We start from the raw sequence: 20,109 nt of genomic DNA on the forward strand, positions 1-20,109 counted from the left end.
CCTGAACTCCTAGTTAAAGCTCATTGTGCAAATGCACACGTGTGCTGTGAGGTTGTGGATGAGCAGTGCCCATACTGCCTGCACTTGCTATGGGTGGTGAAAGTCTTTTGGTTATGTAAGCCCAGAATGCACAAGTTCATGGGTCACTGACAAGTTGCCTTACCTCCACTGGTTTTCTTATAGAACAAGTGATCTTTCATATCATAGTTGGTTTCATTTGGGTGATAACCATATCCTAAGCAGAGTATTAGTGGAATATCATGTTCAGATTCCAGCTGGATCACTATAGATGTGTTTTCTGAAGTCACATTGACTTGGAAGGTGCTAAAATTGCCCAGATTCAACAGAATCTTATCTTCTTGAGTTGTCGAAAGCCTTGGTAACATTATCTGGTTTTAAACAGAAAGACAGAGCTTTAAATACAGCAAAGCATTCTGCTTTTATTATCTATAAGCACAACATAGACACATGCTAGATAATCTTATCTCATAACATAGGGAAAGCATGGCCAGCAAAAAATACTATCTTCAAAGTAATTTTCTTAATGCTGACAGCTAATCACTGAAAAGTTCATTTGAAACCTGTGCAGTCTCATCACAGTTTATGACTGTAGGTCCATTTCTGAACTGAGTGCTGAGATTATGACTGAAACACTGGCCACATGAAGTGCATAGATGAATGATTGACATGGCAGCTTCTATATCAGCTAGGAAGCCCAAACAGTAGTAGTGTATTGTAAGGAGTTGTTTGTTTTCCTCATGTCTACCTCAACATTGTTTGTCTCAAGATACTTTCACACCATTGTCCCAGGAAGACAGCTGTTCATCTACCAGACCACAAGCTCTGCAATAATAGCAGCTGATAACTAGGCAAGGCCAAATGTTCCACATTCAAGAGCATTATAATGCAAGCTGGGGGTTACTGTGACAGTTTCATGAGTCTTTTAATGGAGAGAACCCTCAGAGATGATTAACACAGCAGTTTGGAGCCAAAAGAGTTTGCAGTTTACTGTGAGACTGGAACTGACACATGACTAATCATGAGACCAGGGCTGACACCAGTTGAACGTGCTATGACCATGGCAACTGAGTGAGGGACTGTGACTATGTATGAGACTGGAAAACCTTGAAAGTAACAGGGGAGTTTGGAGCTCCCCCACTGATTGAAGCCTTCAGGATTGGCAAGATGTTGCTCGATCTTTAGTGGTACCTATCTCTGCTTTTGCTATCTCTTGCTTTTTAGCTCCTTTTCTGTATTTCTGGTTCACCCTCCTGCATGTGTAAGTGAAGTAAAATTCAAGTGCTTTCCCAGCCAGCTACTCGATTCCTTCTTGGGTCCACAAAAGCACCGTCTCTTCTGCAGAAGCAGATCAAGACATGTATACACTGTAGTAGTAATCCAACTGTTGAGTGAGGAAATCAGACACTACATTGTGCTTGGGAATGACTGCCATCTGGAGTCTGTTTCCACAAGCGTTAGCATTCTCATAGCCATTTAAATGAAGATTAAGATACCTCCTTTGGAGAAAATAAGAAACATTTGTTATCACATTTGTCACATCACATAAATCCCTCCACCACAAATGCAGACACCACCATTCCACTGTATAATATAATGAACACTACCACCATTTGCAGTCACCTTACAGAAGATGATAACAGAAGTGACAGTTCATTAACAGAGAAAAGAAAACGTGGGAAAGAAGGAGAGGGATACAAAATAGTGAATATACCTCAATGTTCTCTTTGAGATTGCTTACTGGTATGTTCAAGCCGTCCAGACCAGTAAGGCTTAGCCCTCCCACTGTTCCACTGATGTCAAAACTGGTGTTACTGGACAAAAAGGGATTCACAGCAAAGCTCACCATCTATGAGCAAAACATTAACAATCAGACAGCTGAACTGTTGCCAATATTTCATTATATTCACACACTAAATTGCTGAATAGCAAAACCCAAACAGCACCTGACTTAGAAGCCTACATCCAGATTTTAACAAGCAGCTGCTCTATCTCTAGGGCAGGTCAAACACAAACATTGAAAGTGAATTTGATTCAGAACAGTGGTATGCATACAACAATGCCTATTGATCCCATTTGTTGTAGCCCTTTTAGACACCAGACATCAAAATGTAATTTTCTAAGCTTCTGGCAAAGTAACTCCACCAAAGTCAGGCTGTTGCACCCCTCTTGGAACTGGGAACAGCAGTGTGTTTCTACTGTGATAGCAATGCACAGAAGAGAGTGATCAGCCCAAGGAAAGGATTCAGGATCCTCTCCTAATGCTCAGGTCACACAGTGGATGTGTTTCCGCTGGTGTCAGTGGGCTTAGGGCATTTTGTAGCAGAGCTGGAAAAGACACAATTTTTTTGCAGATACTGCATGGATTTCCTGGGAGTATCAGATCAACCAGGGAGACCTTCAGAAGACCTGCTAGAAAAATTAGACATAATGTGCAATCTGTTGTTCTGTGAGAAAATACACCACATCCTACTTCAGAGGAGGGGCACTTGTGGGCCTCTTGTCTCCTGCAGGATCTGACTGCCTCAAACTCATCTATTTCTGCCTGAGGTGAAGCAGGACTGCTGCGGGTTAGCTTTAATGGTGATATGGACTCTGAGCTGTTGCAGCTTACTTGGAGCATGAGATGTAAACAAACAGTAAACTAGATTTATAGGTATTGATTCATTTTATTGCCTTTTCTAGCCATGCAGGTATGAATCAGAAATCTATGTGAGGAGCTGATGAGATGTGGAATTTAAGCTTTTAGTCCCACTTAGCATGCTGAACACACTTCATGCAATTAAGATAAATGAAAGCTTCTTTGACAAAAATGTTTTATTTTCTTGTTATGACAGGAGGGATGACTTGTGTGCTTGTGTGTTCATTCTAAAAGGAAAAATAGGACTCTAAAACCTCTAGAACAAGAATCTAAGCTGCATATCAGAGCGAGTCAGATAAAAGCTCTTTACTTGCCCTTATATCCACTGTTTCATCAAGTCCTGAAACCCTGAGAGAGGAAGTAGATGGGAGAGTAAAGCTGGCAGAGCTGGAGTTGGAGATGTTAATGGATGTGCCATCCATGTTTTCTGTTTGCAGTCTGTCCAGTTGGAGTTAAACACAAGCAAAGCAGAGTAGAAGAGAAATAGAAAAAAAAAAACCAACAAATAAACCAAAACTAAATCAGGAGGGGAAAAAAAAAAATCAGAGACTTCCTATTTAGAGAAAAAACTTCCTCATTTCACAAGTATAATTTAGTTGCAAAACTATTTTTAACTCTGCCAGTAAATTCTTTGCAGATTAATCTGTGCCTGAAATAGTACTCCACATAATGCCACCACAGAATCATCACAAATGGGGTGGAACTGGCATGTCAGGATAGGAAGTTGTACCCAACTGGGTGAGCATAGGTGAAAGCTGTACCTGATTTCTATGTGGATGTGCTCTTGGGCAAAAAAATTAGATGATTATAGGGAATGGAGAAAGCTTATCTGGCTGCTCATGATTCTACTTGATTCTGCCAACCTGGTTGCAATCCTATGCCGTGGTCTAGTTGACTGGATAGGGCTGGGTGCTAGGTTGGACTGGATGATCTTGGAGGTATCTTCCAACCTGGTTGATTCTATGATTCTATGATATCATTATTGGCAACTTAGAAAAGAAAAAGATCCCTTAATTGACATAGCCTAAGTTCAAAGGTAAGCAGCTGCTGCCTCATCCAGGAAACAGCAGTAAATTCTCTGCTGGTCAAAGAAGAGAATTTCTAAGGTGGCATTATTGGAGCTAACTGGAGGAGTCCAGGCTGTTCTTACCATCAGTAACGACAGCCTCTGTGGAAGCTGACATTATGCTACAATATCTAGTTGGTTGGTAATCAATGTTTGAGGCAAATTAAACTCTCAGGAGAGGAGGTGGGAGACAGTGCAGCTGTTACCTGTGTATGTACATGGTGGCAGAAGGAGTGGTAAGAACTGTTGGCTCATCATTGAGTTCTTTCCCAAAGAGAAGGGCACTCTGTAGATTTTCAACTGTATTCAGCAGCTGATATGACACTGAACTCTGGAAAAGGATCAGATGAGCAAATTTGCAAAAATACTTCTCAGAATCATGTAGTTGCACACTATTTGCCTTCACTTCCTTTTAGGAACAAGTACCCATTTTCAGTGTCTTATAAAGTTGGCAAACTTGGTGATGAGCTTCTTAATCTCAGAGAAATTCAATTTCTGTAATTCTCATTCAAACGTTGCAGACAGCAAAGAAATATCTTACAGCTTTTACTTTTATAATCTATTATTTATGACTCATACAGATTGAAGCTCCACAAATATGATATCAGTTTAATGCAATACATTCTGTACATCAGTGCCCTTTAGCTGCACATTTCAATGTTTCATCACAAAAGCAAGAAAACCAGACCTAATTATATGCTAGCTGTGTGTTATTATTAGTGTGTTAACCTAGGGCAGTATGAACCTTTCCTCTCAAGGAAATAACCTTTCTCATAACCTTTCTTCTCAAGTTAGATTTCTTTCATGCCCTACTCCCTTGCAGTGATGCAAGTTACAGTGTGTTCACCCCAGGCAGCACACCAAGGTAATGGTCATGATTCACATATAGATAGGAAGGGATAGGGCAAAAAATCAGAGTGGGCTTTCTGAAAAGGTGTAAGTAGCAATGAGAGCTGATTCCAGCGTTGAAGTAGTGGAACCAATCCTGAACATTGAACATCTGTGGCTTCCTTAAATGTTGAGCCAAAAGAAAGGATAGAATAAAATCTGACAACACTCTTTGTGCCAGTGTCATCCACTTAGAGGTATTGCACTGATGCTGTGGTCTCAGTGCTCTGTCCTGTGCAGCCTTAAACGCAGCAGATCTTGAGAGTCCTCTATTTGTCAGCAGACAATTCAGTCTGACTGGGGAGAAGTTTCCTTTGATACCCAAGTCCAGCCTGGTGTCACAATGAGCCCTGCCCAATGCCAATTTAAAAGTATGAAAGACAGCAGAATTCTTCAAAACCATCCAAAGGTTCACACACAGTCCACTACAAGCTGTCAAATCAAACTCACCTGTTCTGCTTCTGGCACTGAAGTGTTCACAGCTCTGTTTTCTACAGAAGCTTTAAGAACATTGCTCACTGCATTAAATAAATAGTTGACTGCATCCTTTAGCTTCTGATCATCTCTGCTGTCCTCTGTGTTTACAGTGAGCAAGGAAGCACTGACTTCTTGTAAAGTGTTGCTTGCTCCCACCTGCACAGGAAACAAGGGGGAATGTTTAAACCTGCTGTTTAAATGGCAGAACTGCAAATGCAAATGACTGAAGGGACACTTGTGACACTTAGTGAATACTGCAACAGGAGTAATCTCATGGGACTATTTGTGGCTAACACTGGCCCGTGATAATTTGTGCTAGGGCAATACCTCAAACACCAATAAAGATGATTTACTAGATGGTATACTAAGCATGGAATACAGACCTGAAAAATGCAGCTTTCTCTCACAGATTTAATCCATAACAAAGATAAATAACACCTGAAGGAAGCTTGTCTGTCTAACACTGGGCAAGGACAGAGATTAGACATACAGTAATGTAACAAATTAGGTTATACTTCTGGATGGTGTGTCCAAAATACACCACCATGCTCTCCAGTGTGTGTGTGCATTTCAGTCTTAGTTTCCACAAACCCTACTGGATCGACACTGTGTAATACCTTTGCCCATGTGCTGTGCTAAGTGCCAAAGCAGAATGAGTTTTACCATTTCTGTTTAGTGCTCAAGCGAGGCAGCAGTTGCTTATCATTGTGTGTTTTGTGACAGGGACCAATGCATCTAGACAATTGCAGACCTCCCCCCCCCCGGGCATCTTTTGTTGAGGATCCTAAGAATGTGCTTTACAAGATAAAGCATACATCTTAACGTGCCTCTGACTAAACGTTAAGGTGTCTGTCTTAAAAATGTACCATCAAATGTAACTGGCCAGACAGCCACAGCCTGGGTTGCAGAGGTTGCTGAGATGGTATTTGTGGCTTCAAATTCACTTACTCTAAACAGAAAAAAACTATTCCTTTATGGTTAAAGTGTACATGCTGGTACAGTTGTACAAATGGGTAAGAACAGTGTAAGGCACTGAAACTCTTCCAAGGCCAGTGAGTGCAACAGAGTCAACAGAAGATGAATTGCTTCTTACTTGTGCGGAGACAGACAGCTCCTCACTTCTGTAAGTGATTTCTTTCAGTACTTCTGACATCTTAAGAGCAGTCTGCATAGACGTTATGTTAACAGCAGAGAGAGTTGTCAGCATCAGCCCTCGGAGCTTGGGATGAAAAGGAATAATTAGGCAAAGGATTAAGATGTTAATTAGAACCATGCGAGCAGTGCTGAATATTGACAGGCAGGCTTGCTGTAAATCACGCAGCAGAGGGAGACTCCACAGCAAGGCTCATTTGAACTGATCTGCTGCTCTGAACTGCCTGCTGACAGGATGCCACTTGTCTTAGGAACTGTCTAATCACAAGTTTTGTGTTACCACCCAGCACAGAGAATCTGTACACTCAACATCCATCGCTAGCAAGGAGAGTTACTTGGGAGAACTTGTCCTCATCTATGTGGAAGGCTGAATAACCAGCACTGCCAGGGAAAGCACAGCCACTTGCAGTCGATGTTACACAAAGAATGAATCATATTGGAGGATAAATTGCATTTCTCTAGATCTTTTCATCTGAGGCACTTGAAGTACTGTGCAAATAGAAGCTTGTAACTGAAACATGAGCTGGTAGCTGAAATGAACAAAATAAAATCACCCACCAGCTAGTACTTTTTTGGGCAGTTCAGATATGATATTTCTCCCACAGTGAGACCATTTTATTAATATTTAAGTTGTCTGTGGAAGATCAGGTTGATTTGAAGTTTCAAAATACTATCCAGATTAGTTGAAATCAGTGCAATAGCAATTGAGAATTAATCCTTTTACTGATGGATGATAAACCAAATTATTTATATGGGCAAAGAGTGAAAAATAGCTGAAACCTGTGCCAAACACTGAGACAGATCCTGGAAACCTGAAACCTCCAGTGATTCCAGGTGGTGATACATGAGGTTTTTATTACTTTGGAGCTGCCAAAGCATATGAAAGGTCCTTTATATTGCATCATACTGCAAAGAAACAAGTGTCTCACATACCTCTTTTCTTGTGTTGGCCTGTAAGGATGTGTCAAAGTGCTCCCCTTGTGTCTCCTCATTAAGGACAGATGTCACTGACTTGTACAGCTGGAAAAGACTCATGCTGTTGTTCCCATCTTTTAGGATGGTGTTTGTCTTCTCGGATACGATGGCTTGCAAGGTCACATTCGCGTCTCTCATGTCTGTATGTCCAACCTGATGAAGAAATCAGATATACTCTTGACATTGTTAATGCTTTATAATCATCTTTGACCAGCTTCCACCATCATCTTATTGATAGCCTAGCTAGAGTGGAATGGAAAGCTTTCTGTTCCCAGTTTTTAATGTTCTATTTTTAGTGTCCTGATAAGGATTTCCTTACTGGGGCAGAAGCAGGATTTTTCAGGGGCCTCCCAAAATACAGCTTCACAGTATCACAGTATCACAGTATCATCAGGGTTGGAAGAGACCTCACAGATCATCAAGTCCAACCCTTTACCACAGAGCTCAAGGCTAGACCATGGCACCAAGTGCCACGTCCAACCTTGCCTTGAAGTGCCCCAGGGACGGCAACTCCACCACCTCCCCGGGCAGCCCATGCTGCCTGATGCACAGACAGATCTTCTTTTAGACTTTTATCCAAGAAATAGGGCATTGGAAGGTTCTTTTGACTACCCTAAGGCCACAGAGAATAGTCTCTGTTAGAAAGGAAAATGGTGATTTTGGCACATTCAGAAAGAAGTAATCCATATAAAATGGGAAGAAGCTCCCAGGTGCGTTGTGGGTTAGGAATCAACTCGAGACATTCTAAAACAAAGTAATTCCGCTGTGTACCTTCACTGAAGCATTGGTTTGAACTGTATCACCAAAGTTGTTGCTGACAGTAATTGTCATATGTAACATGAAATTATTTTCCTTTTCTCCAAGTGGAAGATAAACTGGGAAGAGTTCAGGATCAGGGCCACAGTGCAGGAGAGAATCTGAAACAGGAAAGAGTTTGTCACCTCCCAGAGACCACAGAAGGCACCTCCTCGTGTTCCCTAAGCCTGCTCTGATTAGGCCTAGCTGACTCGGTACTAGTCTTGCTGGGGAGCAGAAGCAGGTTGTGCCTCTGCTTTGTTTAGCACCAGTAACCCACAGGGTTGCAGTTAGCCAAACACTTCAACACTTACTTGATTTGAGATAGAAGCAGTGTGTGAGCCTGTTGTGACTGGGTTGGCATGGATCTGCCAAGCAAGGAGTGCTGCAGGAGACTCTGAACGCGGTGAGCACTGATCCCTGCTTGGGAGCCACGGCACAGCTGGGGACCTCGGGTGGAGGCACGGTGCTGACAAGGTAAGTTTGCTCCCCATAGCCACGCTGAGTCACTGCTGGGTGTGGAGGAAGCAGAATGTCAGCAATAATCGTGCCCCGGCAGCACTGGTTTCAGACATTCGTCTTGCCTGCTCTAGCAATGGCACTGTTTGTTCAGGCACCAGAAACATCAGGCTGGGCCTAATGAGAAATTAAATCCTGCTACTGAATAAGCCATAAGGGGAAAAGAGCAATTAAAAACATGGTGGCATTCACATTATAAAGCAAAGTTGCATTATTTGATCAAGCATTTAGCATAACTCCATTTCCAGATGAGCCTTAGCAAAGTTATTAACAGGTTGGCATAAGAAAACTGTCTTTGTCTTGCTGTGCAGCAGCCCAGAACAAGCTTAGCCCATAACTACTTTTAAGGAATTCACATACAAAGTAACAGCTCTCAACTTGTGAACTAATTTAACCTCAATTTGCCAGTAAAGCTATGAGGATGTAATGTCAGTGTGATGGCACAACAGCAGAGACTATCTGAAAGGATTCCGAAGCATCCTGCTTGTCCCTACCTGTTACTTTAATCCGAAAAGCTTCTCCCTGTGTCTGCAAGAAAGAGCTGTTCATTTTCAGCACAGATGTGTTACTCTGAAGCAAGTGCAAAGAGTTCTGCCTGAAACCCATCAGGCCACAGGCTGGAGGGAGGGCTGGAGGCTGGAAAATCGGACAGAAAAGAGAATATAGCAGCAGAGGCTCTTTGCTGTGCTTTATGTTGTGATCTATAAGGAGCAGAGTGAGACGCTGGTGACCCCTTCCAAACCAGACACCCCCTGGTCTTGGTCTGTCCTGTTATTTATAAATCATCCATTTCACAGAACTTGGCTCTGAGGCCACCTGACTTTCCCTCAGGATGAATGTCTATTTTTGTTTCTGCAGTATTTCTAACTACTATGATGTTCTCACCTTGGTTTGGAATGTCTTATCTAAATACCAGTTATAATACATGGCCTGGGAGTCCTCTTGTCCAAACACACTCAGAACAACTTCTTCACTAGAGTTCACTGGCTTGCAGTTTGCCTCACACCTGTAAGGAAGTAAGATTACAGTTACAGGCAGTAACTGCACGAGATGTCCTAATCCTTGATGTTTAGGGGTTTACCCACATTTCATAGAATCATAGAATCAACCAGGTTGGAGGAGACCTCCAAGCTCATCCAGTCCAACCTAGCACCCAGCCCTAGCCAATCAACTAGACCATGGCACTAAGTGCCTCATCCAGGCTTTGCTTGAACACCTCCAGGGACGGTGACTCCACCACCTCCCTGTGCAGCCCATTCCAATGACAGTCACTCTCTCTGTGAAGAACTTCTTCCTAACATCCAGCCTAGACTTCCCCCAGCACAACTTGAGACTGTGCCCCCTTGTTCTGTTGCTGGCTGTCTGGGAGAAGAGACCAACCCCCACCTGGCTACAGCCTCGCTTCAGGTACCTGTAGGCAGCAATGAGGTCCCCTCTGAGCCTCCTCTTCTCCAGGCTAAACAACCCCAGCTGATGAAATTCTGCAAAGCCCTACACTATGAGGCAGGCGAAATAATCTTAAAGTGAGAGCTTTAGGAACTTTCATTTCCATTTGCAACATGACTGAGGCCCAAAACCCACAAACTGTTTATGCTGCAAAACTGATTCAAGCTCTCAGATCCAGCCTGCCTCTATTTTATCTCCTGATATGATTCTGTTGAAATGCCACTGCTCTTTCATGAAGCACTGGACTCTTCAAGGATTTCTAGAGCAGGAATATGTATGTAGGTGTCTAGCAGAACTTTTAGGCACCCCTTACAGAATTTATTCTAGTCATTTTGGTGAGGTTTGGATGTGGAAATCTCCAGCATTGAAAGGATGTAATGGGGCAAAACCCTAAATTGTTTTGGGAAGAATATTAGTTTATAAAAGTATTCAGAAATGTGGACTGGAAAATGCATCAATACTCATTTTGCCTGTAATTCCTATGATGGTAAGGTATAAGTAGATGTCTAAGTATGTTATCATTACTGGTAACTGTGGCCTTGCACTATGTTTGCATAGCAATAATATTAACCAGTAAATATTAGGGTTTAAAGCCTGACCTGATTTCCAGCTGCAGTTCTTGTTTTGCAGTCACATAGAGACATTGCTCATCCTGCCTCTCTTCATTGCCATGGTTTCGGACTGTAACCCTGACAGTCACTGCTGACTTTGGAGGAGGAAGGCAGGAAGGTGGGATCTGCACCTCAGTTTGGTTGGTTAGGATTATCTGTTGCTGCACACATTTGCTCCACTCAGGCCAGCAAGCTCCTGCACAAATATGTCATTTGTAATTAAAACAGTGATAACATCCCATGTCTTCATATAAAGGACTTTCCTGCCCTGGGTTTCAAAGAGCTTTATAGAGCAAACAAATCTCCCAAACCCGAAGTAAAGAGCAGGCAATCAGAGTTCAGAGTACAGCCTGACTTCTTCAAATGTATGAAGTCAGGGATAAATATGGGAACAGAACACAGAGACTGTGTGCTCTTCTTCTGTTGCTGGTTGCCTGGGAGAAGAGACCAACCTCCACCTGGCTACAGCCTCCCTTCAGGTAGTTGTAGACAGCAATGAGGTCACCCCTGAGCCTCCTCTTCTCCAGGCTAAACAACCTCAGCTCCCTCAGCCTCTCCTCATAGGATTTGTGCTCCAGGCCCCTCTCCAGCCTTGCTGCCCTTCTCTGGACATGTTCCAGCACCTCAACATCTCTCTTGAATTGAGGGGCCCAGACCTGGACACAGTACTCAAGGTGTGGCCTGACCAGTGTTGAGTACAGGGAAAAACAACCTCCCTTGTCCTGCTGGCCACACTGTTCCTGATCCAGGTCAGGATGCCATTGGCTCTCTTGGCCACCTGGGCACACTGCTGGCTCATCTTCAGCCTACTATCTACCAGTACTCTCAGACCTCTTTCTGCCTGGCTGCTCTCAGACGCTCTGTCCCCAGCCTGTAGCACTGCTTGTGGTGGTTGTGGCCAAAGTGCAGAACCCTGCACTTGGCCTTGTTACATTTCATCCCATTGGCCTCTGCCCACCCATGCAGCCTGTCAAGGTCCCTCTGCAGGGCTCTCCTACCTTCCAACGGATCAACACCTGCTCTAGCTTGGTGTCATCTGCAAACTTACTGATGCAGGACTCAATCCCCTGGTCCAGATCATCAATAAAGATGTTGAACAGGACTGGCCATATTGCATACTGTGCCATGATGCACACTGTCATTTGTTCAGTGTTAAAGCTGGGACAGAGCAGGAGGATGTTCTTCACCTACACTGAGTGGCAAACTTTAGAGCCCTGCTTTGGTCAGGTTTTCACCACTTGATCTGACATGGCAGTGAATTCCTTACTCATCAAACAGAGGCTGTTGGTTCAATTCAGGAAATGCACCTACCACAGGACCAGAGAAAAGTGGAGTCATTGCTGTTGCCTGGCCAGCCAAGCCTAACCGTTGTGAAAGGACCCAGGTGGCGACTTGGTTTTACATACATCTTGTGTTTTCCTTTGTGGTCCTAAATGATAAGTAAATGCATCACTTAGGAGAGGAGCATGCATAAGCACAAATGTAGCTTACATATTATAAAGAGACAGATCTGCAAAATTCAGAGCCCAAATGGCTGTATGCTGATACGTGGTTTAAATGACCTTTCCCTCATCGGTGTTAAGAGGAAGGTAGGATTTATGGGAATAAGGGCAGATGGCACAAAGAAATTGTGTGACAAAATACTACCAAATGCATAAGTGGCTTAGGAGCCTAGCTCCACTTTTCAAAACTAATGCAGATACTTAGGAAATGATTTCCCACTAATTCTCTGTTTCTGGGCCAAGATTTCTTTACTCTTGGACCATCCTTTGTCTTCCAGTATGTCTTTTATTACATTCCTCCTTTTTTTATGTTCTGATTTGGATACATTACAGCTATAGATAAAGAGACAAAGAAGATAGTTGGATGTCTTTCTGTGAAACACACCCTGATACATTTAGTTTTGAACTAGGTTTCTATTCCTCTCATACAGTATGCACTTGCAAGCAATTTGTAAAGCGTGATGCCTTCTTGTGAAGCAGCACATCTTCTATAACAGGCATCTCTCTGCTAGTGTTATAGTTAGAAACTATACCTTAAAGATGATAATAATGTATTAGATCTGGCACTGTTTGAATTTGTGCAGCTGCTAGCAATTGGTGTCTCATTAATTCCTCAGTTTGCCATAACTGGAATTTCTTCCTTGCAAAGTGACTTAAACATTCCAATATAGAAGCAGGAAACACTTAGAAGCAATATAAAAAGATATTAAACTCTGCTTGAAGGATAGTCCCTCAAAGAGAGGTTTCCATTAGTCAGGTGGATAATTTAGGAACTCATTTAAGCTTGTTTCAACTTCCAAACATGAATCATTGTGCAAAGCTCATTTGCTCTAATTTTGCAATTGTCACTTGCAGGCTTTGATGAAGTATAGATTGAATGTCTGTAAACACATTTGTCTCAGGGGCTTTGGGGCCATACGGGGCACAGAAAATCTAGCCCATAATCTAGGATGCTACAAATACTTCTTTTCAGTACCTCATTGTGCTAGTTTGAGCCTAGCTGAGATATTTTGGTGAGAGGAATTAGATTATAGGCTGTGAAAAGGAAACAAGTGCAATGTCTACTTCACTCATCGGCTTGCTGAGAGGTATAAGAATGAGAACATAAACATAGATAGCACAGTTGTTTGCTGTCTGTCTCTGGGGCTGCATGCACTTCTCTCTAACCTAACCTGCTGTCTGTGTGACTATTCCATCTGCTTCCTAACCTGCTGTCATGGAGGGCCTGTAGGCCCAAAAAAGGCTTATTTGCGCCTATGCATGCCTGGACATCTTTTTCTGTCAGGATCCCTGGTTGTAAACAGGTTGTGTAATCCCCCACACAACCCAGCTCATGTCTCCCTGGGGTAAGTCCATGTGATCCCCATATTTGGGAAAGCTTCTGCCTATTATGGTAAGGTTTGGCTGACTGCCAACCTGATTGGTCATTCTAGTGGCCAAAGAGGCTATTAATCTCAGCCTACATTCAATAAATAGGGGTGCACAGGTAAACAAAGTGCTTATCTCTGACTCGCAGCTCAGCTCAGACACGTGCTCTGACCCTCACTTGCAGCACTCAGCTCAGACCCTCAGGCCCAGACCCTGCATATCTCAGCCACTCAGATGCTCAGAGGACCAGACCTCATGCTCTGACTCATTCGTAGCTCACCTGTCTGCGTACCTTTCTTGCAGAGCTCATTCAAGTCTGCACATATATATATATATATATAAGGAGCCTATAGCCTCCTAAGCCAGCTGTGCACATCTGCACACCACGGTGTTATCAGGACCAGATCCTGCATTGCTTGCATTTCCCGACGGGGCTCAGACTCCCAGCAGCCGCGCACACTTTGCATGCCCCCTGAAGTCTGGACATCAGACATAGGCTGTGACACAGCCCCGGAGGGTGATTAATAACTGATAAGAGTTGTGAGTAAAAGCTTTAATACCTCTGTAATATAAGTTTCCTCTGCCATAGAGCAGAAATAGTTTCAGCCCACTCTGCTGGGCAGATAGCATATAGACCCCAAACGGTGTTAAGCCGTGGGGAAAACTCCTCTCTCTGTTTATAGTTTGAATGTTTGCTAGTTAATTAACAAACCCCTGTACATATTTTATCCTAGATTGTTTTCATAACCGTGTATTGAAACTTAATATTAATATAGAGTGGTTGGGGGTGGCGAGAGTGCAGAATATTGAGATTAATAAATCTATATTTTTATATAAAATTATCTCCCCCCAAATAATTTCTCCCCTTCGCCAAAAATGGCATAGCTACTGAGAATCCCCCTCTGCAACACCCCCCTGGCCGACCCTCCAAACTCACCTTCGAACGTAAGGCAAAGTCTGGGGTAAGGTAGAGGGGTGGGAGGAAGGTGGAAGTGTGGTTGGGAGCCCCCCGCTGGGGTCTCAGGTTTCTGGGAGGGCTGCTGTGTTTCTATATTACTTTTTAACTTGCATATTTCTGTATCTATTGTAAATATCTGCTTGTATGTTGCGCTAAGCTGTAAGTATAAAGCTTCGTGCAATTTCACAGTATCACAGTATCACCAAGGTTGGAAGAGACCTCATAGATCATCAAGTCCGACCCTTTACCACAGAGCTCAAGGCTAGACCATGGCACCAAGTGGTTGAGTCTTAGTCTGGGTGATTTTACCTTAGTGGTTGGGGGCGGGTAACACCCAAACCATCACACTCATGCAGCACTTCTACTGATAGGATAAAATTCTAAGCATTCCATTATAAAAATAATTCTTAAATAATACTTACATTTGTTTTCTGGGCATTTGCTTTGGAGCTGCCTTCTTCCTTTGCAGAATCTGTTTAATACAAAAAGGAGCAGAACATTTTAGTAGTACCTGTAAAGATTTCAGAAACCTCCAGTGTATATGACTTAAATACACAGGATCTGACTACTGCCAGTGTGAAAGATTGAGCTGTCAGAATCAGACTCCAGAACCCTGACAGTCTAGTTAGAGCAGGCAAAATTGTAACAAGCCAGTCACACACTGTAAAGATGATCCAGATTCTTCAAAGCTGATTGTCTACATCAAAATCAGTTCACAGAAGGTGATAAATTTTCACTGATGTACAAAGAAAACCTGAGAGAAAGCATTGGGAAAGCCACGATAGGGTAAGTGCTAAAGCCACTTTATTCCTGCTATAATCTGCTTCTGTAACTGTAAAGATGAGCCATCTAGAAACATTTCCTGGCAGCAACTTATGAGACTGCTGTGAAGCAAATATTTCTTGGTTTCAGAGCTATGTCTCATACCATAAACTTCACTCATTATTTCTAGGACAAATAGCAAATGTGCAATGTGTAACATACACAGAGTGATGCTAATTTATGACTGCTTCAAAGCCAGGGGATCTGCTTTCATCAGGAATAAGCTTCCACAGAAGCTGGAAGGAAAGCCATTACTAGATGCAAACCATAAACACTCCATGAAATGCTCTGACTGAAAAAAGCCAATTAGGTGGTCAAAGCCAGAACTGTTAGATTAATGCAATTACCTTTTATCTGAGAACTGTTTGCTAGCACAGTGATGAACCCAAGATCCAGACTCGTGTTTGACAAGGCATTCATGGCCACCACTTTCACTAGGAAAGTACCTAGAGAAGACAAATGGCCAGTTAAGAACAGCAGTGGGACCAGTCCATCCCGTTTGAGATGTAAAATTCCATTCATAAAGTCCTGTTATTTTCTGCTAAGAGCTTTGTGGTTTCTCTGATGAGTTTCCACTGATGAAAGGCTTTTCAAGGAATGTTCCCCTCCTTTATCTCAGCTTTTAAATAACTGATCTGCATTTGCAGTGCTATTCTTTAACTGGATGTGAAGAAAACCAGACAGGAAACTAGTGTGCAAATGCTGCCACTCAAATGAGTTTGTCCATCTTGAGAGAGCAACTGGCTTGTTTGAAAATTTCTTCCTGAAGGGAAAGGAAGTGCAAATGGCATAGGGAGGCTCAATAAAACTTCTAATATTGAATCACTTTAAAGCATGAAATGAAATCATAATCAGCTTCTAGTCTTCCAGCTTTAGCATGGGATTTGAGGATGAAACTTCTTTTGTCTTCTGTCATTGATTTAAGTCTTAAGGACAATCTGTCTAATCTCACATTTTTAAAGGCTTTGATTTCTTAATAAGGGAAAGAAAAAATTACCCAATTACCCAAAAATAGTTTACTCCAACAAAACTACACGTTGGAGACCAGCACACAGAAAAGCTTCTTTGGCATCTCTGCTAGAACTCCTCAGACTGCTGCAGTGTAAAGCAGAGGAGTGTAAACTTGGAAGCTATGCATATGAACAAAGAGGAGAAAAGCACTTTGTGATTCAGGAAAATGCCATCGTTTGTACTTCAATCAGATCACACCCCGAAAAAATAAAAGCTGGATCACCATGTCTTTTTAACTGCAAAACCCAAGGAAAGCCTTGCTTTCAGTCTCCACGTGGAGACACATTTACCAGTGCAAGGTTTTTGCCTCACAAGTCAGTAAGACTGTTCCAGCCATACTGTTCTGCAGACCAGGTCTGAGCAGCTGTCCCCTACCCCAGGATGCTGTGACAATGTAAGCATCCCTACTGAGCTGTGAGCGTTTGGAGATAGAGAAGATGTCAGCATGCTTTACCTTCAGAGGGCACAGGAATGATGTACACTCGAGGCTCTCCGTGAGGGCAATCTTCTTGGTGAGAATGAGTATCATTAGATCCAATCACCTCAAACTTCAGCTTATCTGGGGCACCACGAGACACAGAGACATTCATCTTCAAATTCTCCCCCAGCTGCACAGTGTGAGAAGCTAATTCAGCCTGAAGGCCAGACACAGGCTCGATTAAGTGAACAGCAAGGCTCTCAGAGATGCCCGACGCGGTGGCGTTGCTGGAGGCTCGGATTTCCAGCTGATGTATCCCTGGGCCTAGCAGCTTCTGAGCAGTGCTGTCAAGTGTCAGATTGTGAGGCACAATGCCTTCCTTCGCACTGGATTCAGTGAGTGTGATGTTGTCTGCTAGTAGAATGTAGGTCACTGCACTGCCTGCAAAAAAGAGAGTTCAGAGTTTCTCACAGCTTGCACAACAGCCCATCCGATTCCAGCCGCTTTCTGCTGCATCCAGCTGTTTGTAAAGCAGCTCTAAGAACACTGCAGTAGTGCAGCCATTCTTCACAAAGTCACTGAGGGGGTTTATGCCTTGTAGATTTTATACCCTTTAGATTTGGTCTGCTGTGTGTTTTCTGCTGGCCAGTCAAGAGAATTCAAACGTACTCTACTGTGGTTTATTTTTTAAGCATTTATGTAGACTTCAGGAAATTGAAGTGAGAATGAAATATATGCCAGCAAATGTGACCAGCTCAATCTGGGATCCTCTTACACTCAATCACAGAAGCTTTGCTGTGAATTCCCAACTTCAAATATGGAAATTGTTGCTGGCTTCTTGTGGATTAACGTGACTGAAGTTTTGCTCATGCTCTGCCAGCTTTGTGTAGAGGGAATATATATATATATATATATATATATATATATATATATATATATATGTCTGAGGTGTGTAACAGCTCTGGGAAAGACACTCTCCACCCCTAATGGAGCTGGCAGTCTTCAGCTGTCACAATTAGAGGGAAAGCATTCACTAAAATGGGATATGGTTAAAATATTGAAGATCCTGTTTCTATCCCATGTGAAACAATTCACTCTGCCATTTAAATCATGCAGAGGAAATGCCCCCACCTTCATTGAGTTCAACTTGAATCCACAACAGCTCCCCATACAGAGCATGGCAGAGTGAGCTGTCGCCAGATGCATGCCGGCTGTAGCACCCAGTAATGCTTAGCTGATCCATCTTGGGGTGAACAGTCACCCTCTTCTGTGCCATCACATGCCACTCGCTGCTGGTGCATTCCACAAAGACTGTAAACTCTCCAGGAGATGAATATCTGTGTGTGATGTTGCTGACCAGTCTAGAATAACAAGAGAACAGCTGCTTGTTGTGGAAGGCTGCCCTGGGAAGTCCTTAGCCTGGAATGTTACTATTGTTAGCCTAGAATTTTTACTGGGTTTAGTATGTTACTACTGTTTGGTTTTCATTCTTCCACTCTTGCTTTTCTAGTTGACTCAAGTCAGATCCAATTAGTAGACAATAACAGAGCCATTCTCTGTTATCCCTAGCACTAGAACAAATTCTGCTTTTTAAATCCTGCAGAAAGATGTTTGATCGTTTGAAAAACCTTTTAAAGCAATTACAACAAATCAAAAACTCTAGAATTCCATTGTATTGTTTTAAATGTTACCCAAAAAATACTCTTTACACTGAACTGTTCGTTCAGCAATTGCTGACATGTTTTCAGTAATGTAGTGCCTTAGGATCTGGAATGAGGGCATGGAGTCAGTCATCAGCAAGTTTGCAGATGACACTAAGCTGGGGGCAGATGTGACTGAGTTGGAGGGCAGAAGGGCTCTGCAGCAGGACCTTGACCGCCTGGACAGATGGGCAGAGTCCAAGGGGATGGGGTTCAGTAGCTCCAAGTGCAGGGTGCTGCACTTTGGCTACAACAACCCCATGGAGAGATACAGGCTGGGGTTGGAGTGGCTGGAGAGCAGCCAGACAGAGAGGAATCTGGGGGTGCTGATTGATACCCGCCTGAACATGAGCCAGCAGTGTGCCCAGGTGGCCAAGAGAGCCAGTGGCATCCTGGCCTGCATCAGGAATGGTGTGGTCAGCAGGAGCAGGGAGATCATTCTGCCCCTGTATTCTGCACTGGTTAGACCACACCTTGAGTGCTGTGTTCAATTCTGGGCCCCCCAGTTTAGGAGGGACATTGAGATGCTTGAGCATGTCCAGAGAAGGGCGATGAGGCTGGGGAGAGGCCTTGAGCACAGCCCTACGAGGAGAGGCTGAGGGAGCTGGGGTTGGTTAGCCTGGAGAAGAGGAGGCTCAGGGGTGACCTTATTGCTGTCTACAACTACCTGAAGGGTGGTTGTGGCCAGGAGGAGGTTGCTCTCTTCTCTCAGGTGGCCAGCACCAGAACAAGAGGACATAGCCTCGGGCTGTGCCAGGGGAAGTTTAGGCTGGAGGTGAGGAGAAAGTTCTTCACTGAGAGAGTCATTGGACACTGGAATGGGCTGCCCGGGGAGTTGGTGGAGTCGCCGTCCCTGGGGCTGTTCAAGGCAAGGTTGGACGTAGCACTTGGTGCCATGGTCTAGCCTTGAGCTCTGTGCTAAAGGGTTGGACTTGATGATCTATGAGGTCTCTTCCAACCCTGATGATACTGTGATACTGTGATACTGTGAATAAATCGTGTTAGTAAGAAATAGGAATCACTTGGCCTAATAAGCAGAAGAAAGATTGTGGCATAAAACGTTGTATTAATTTCCAAGCAAGTCTCTGCAGAACCCAAGTGTCTTGTGTGTATGGCCTATTATTAGTCCCCTTGATTTTTAACAGCTTCTTCAAGAGACCTGAAGCGTTCAATGAAATGCAAGCAGTGAAATTTACTGGTTGGCTAATGATAGATTGTCCCAGGTTGAGGCTGTAGGATTGAGATTTTTTCTGGGGACTAGAAGATTGTTATTCAATCCCACAATTCTGCTATCTCTTTATAGACTCACAACAAGGTCAGTTTGCTCTCCTTTCCTCCTTCTCCTGCGCTGTGTGTGTGGCAGGGGCCAATTTATTGGGGACAGGTAAGCAGTAGGCCTCTTGGATGGTGGAGGCATTGGTGGAGGGGGGGAGGATTGGAGCACTGGGGCATGTAGATTTAGTTTTTTGGGGATGGGGAAAACTTCAAAGGGGTTTGCCATGGTAATTGCTTTGTAATGTCTAGTGCTGTATTTCTCTCTATATATATAATTCTGTATTTTCGCTCCAATTTGATTTGAGAGTTTAATTCCTGTTGGCTCTCTTTAAAAACCCACGACATAGATGAAGGATATATCTTACTTGACAGGGTAGTAAGGATCGATAGTGTGGCCATCCCCAGTGCTAATGATGCAGGAAAGGTTGCCAGAGTACGGAGAGAGCAGCCAGTTGAAGCTGACTGTG

General features: G+C 43.4%; 2 protein-coding genes across 2 annotated transcripts in view; one reads left to right on the forward strand and one right to left on the reverse strand.

The window, feature by feature from the left end:
• LOC135184335 (polycystin-1-like protein 2) overlaps nucleotides 1–20,109 on the reverse strand; it is a 45,556-nt gene that overhangs the window by 18,635 nt on the left and 6,812 nt on the right. The window contains exons 5-22 of the mRNA XM_064159987.1: nucleotides 20,008–20,109; nucleotides 17,799–18,028; nucleotides 16,704–17,108; nucleotides 15,586–15,684; nucleotides 14,839–14,888; nucleotides 11,900–12,017; nucleotides 10,577–10,784; nucleotides 9,417–9,537; nucleotides 9,026–9,167; nucleotides 8,327–8,524; nucleotides 7,989–8,134; nucleotides 7,176–7,370; nucleotides 6,184–6,309; nucleotides 5,064–5,246; nucleotides 3,932–4,056; nucleotides 2,974–3,097; nucleotides 1,733–1,867; nucleotides 164–389 (exon numbers count right to left, since the gene is read on the reverse strand). The exon at nucleotides 20,008–20,109 is cut by the window's right edge and continues 46 nt beyond it. Of these exons, the coding sequence (XP_064016057.1) occupies nucleotides 164–389; nucleotides 1,733–1,867; nucleotides 2,974–3,097; nucleotides 3,932–4,056; nucleotides 5,064–5,246; nucleotides 6,184–6,309; nucleotides 7,176–7,370; nucleotides 7,989–8,134; nucleotides 8,327–8,524; nucleotides 9,026–9,167; nucleotides 9,417–9,537; nucleotides 10,577–10,784; nucleotides 11,900–12,017; nucleotides 14,839–14,888; nucleotides 15,586–15,684; nucleotides 16,704–17,108; nucleotides 17,799–18,028; nucleotides 20,008–20,109 (2,933 nt within the window). The remainder of the gene's footprint in view (nucleotides 1–163; nucleotides 390–1,732; nucleotides 1,868–2,973; nucleotides 3,098–3,931; nucleotides 4,057–5,063; nucleotides 5,247–6,183; nucleotides 6,310–7,175; nucleotides 7,371–7,988; nucleotides 8,135–8,326; nucleotides 8,525–9,025; nucleotides 9,168–9,416; nucleotides 9,538–10,576; nucleotides 10,785–11,899; nucleotides 12,018–14,838; nucleotides 14,889–15,585; nucleotides 15,685–16,703; nucleotides 17,109–17,798; nucleotides 18,029–20,007) is intronic.
• The window catches only part of BCO1 (beta-carotene oxygenase 1), a 71,618-nt gene that overhangs the window by 16,341 nt on the left and 35,168 nt on the right, over nucleotides 1–20,109 (forward strand). The gene's annotated exons all lie outside the window — the stretch shown is intronic.

The sequence above is a fragment of the Pogoniulus pusillus genome, chromosome 20 (assembly GCF_015220805.1).
Source record: "Pogoniulus pusillus isolate bPogPus1 chromosome 20, bPogPus1.pri, whole genome shotgun sequence".
In the NCBI taxonomy this organism is placed as follows: Eukaryota; Metazoa; Chordata; class Aves; order Piciformes; family Lybiidae; genus Pogoniulus; species Pogoniulus pusillus.